Below are 1,816 nucleotides of genomic sequence, written 5' to 3' on the forward strand. Positions count from 1 at the left end.
ATGGTGTGCTTGTCTTCATTTCATCACGGAATCGTTTCCGTACACCTTTATCACGATCACTGCAAAGTGACATATAGGTTGTCCTGAAAGAGGTCTTTACGGTACTTAGGAGGAAAAAATTAACATACCCCATCGTGCTTCTTATACCGTGCATAAATAGAGTTGGAAAGTGAATCATTGTTGTCCTTGCACCAATCAGAGGGCTTAATTACTGGTTGCTCCTCAGGTAGCCTACGTCAAAGACTGCTCATCTATGCATGCATCCTACCAGTCACGCTTTTTTAATACACGGGAACGGAGTCCAATCTCACCGTTTGAAGAATAAACACCCAGCGTAGGTAACATAATACTGCGTTTACCTAGAGCGTTGGCGCATTATAACAAGGTGAAAACCACGGAGTGAAACTGATCTGCACATTCTCCAGGCTTTTTGAGGTTGGAATAAACTACAGTATATATGTGAAGGAGCGCCACTTGGCACGTTTTCCGAATATTCTTTCATTCAAGATACCGAGTACTTAATGACGGATTCACGGATGTGTGATGTAGCGTTTGTACACAAACATCCTATCTTTTTTCGCCTGTTAAAGTTCCTGCTCTGCTTGGGCAGGCAAGTTCGTAACGGAGGGCCATAGTCGACACAGGTCAGTTGCTGGTGCCAAAATTTTCCTCTTACTCGTTTTGACGCTTTTTGTTGTGGATTTCTGAAGCCCTCTTTTTCGCTATTGATGTTCAATTTGCCTGTATAAAGCAATGGGGTTAATCTCGTGTTCTTCCAGGAATGCATTCAATATTCCGAGCTGGTTACCTCAGTGATAGCTGTTTTAGAGGATTGCTCGAACAGGCGTTTGTGTTCTATTGTGTTGGCCTGTGGTGTCTTCTACTTTTCTTTCTCATCTGTCGTAACTCAACGTGTTCCGTCAATGGTGTAGAAGAGAGCTTGCCAACAATGTGCTCCCGTTTCCAATCACATGTGATAGCCAATCCCCACAATCCCCATATGTATTCCCCTTGACCAGCTGAACTGAAACCCGCTTGTTTTACTGAACTATTTGTATAACTCTTACGGACTTCGGTCGGACATTTTGATTTTTGCGGCTGCTCGCCGCCGATACCTGTTTGGTTGTGACGATATCGATTTTCAGGCGAAGTGATCTGTGTCTATCCTCATGCCGGTGATTGTACCGCCTTATTGTGTAACCTTACGGTATCTGCAGAGGAAAACCCGCTGAGGTTTGTTGAATATGTATATACGTACTATATTTGCAATAGTAACGTGATTCCAGAATTCATATTTCTTGGTCGTTTTCCCGGATTGGAGCGCGTGACTCAAACTCAGAAAGCAGGTAGTCGTAACAGTACTCAGCGGGCTACGGATATAGTACCCAACGATCTACGGACGCAGTACTGAACGATCTACGAACTCGGAGAAGATGGAGAAATCCCCGTCAATGGACCTCTATCTACCTGAGGATTCGAGGCAAATCCGCCGTTCTGGCAATCCTTTAGCTACTGGTTCATCTCCCGGCTCTGACTCATCTAAGCATAAAAAATTAAAGTTAGCTGTGTTAGTGCGGGCGCAGATTAAGGCAGAGGAAATGTGAAAGGAAGTGGAGCTTATGAGGGCACGTAATGAGGTGCGTCTAGCGGAGTTAGAGCTGGATTCGGACGATGATTCCGTCGTTGACGCTGTGGCGTTATGTAGCTTCATTTTACTTCCACTATAAAACTACGTATTTCATCAATTGCATAATCGTTTTTTGTTTAATTAAGGAAAGCTAAAAAACGCGCACGTGTACAATTTCACATAATACAG

General features: G+C 43.9%; 1 protein-coding gene across 1 annotated transcript in view; it reads left to right on the top strand.

The window, feature by feature from the left end:
* The window catches only part of T265_05546 (hypothetical protein), a gene marked incomplete at both ends in the record, with an annotated part of 23,771 nt that extends 22,360 nt beyond the window's left edge, over positions 1-1,411 (top strand). Inside the window, one exon of the mRNA XM_009170587.1 lies at positions 1,146-1,411. Within this exon, the coding sequence (XP_009168851.1) occupies positions 1,146-1,411 (266 nt within the window). The remainder of the gene's footprint in view (positions 1-1,145) is intronic.
* Positions 1,412-1,816: the final 405 nt, after the last annotated feature.

The sequence above is a fragment of the Opisthorchis viverrini genome, assembly GCF_000715545.1.
Source record: "Opisthorchis viverrini unplaced genomic scaffold opera_v5_104, whole genome shotgun sequence".
NCBI lineage: Eukaryota > Metazoa > Platyhelminthes > Trematoda > Opisthorchiida > Opisthorchiidae > Opisthorchis > Opisthorchis viverrini.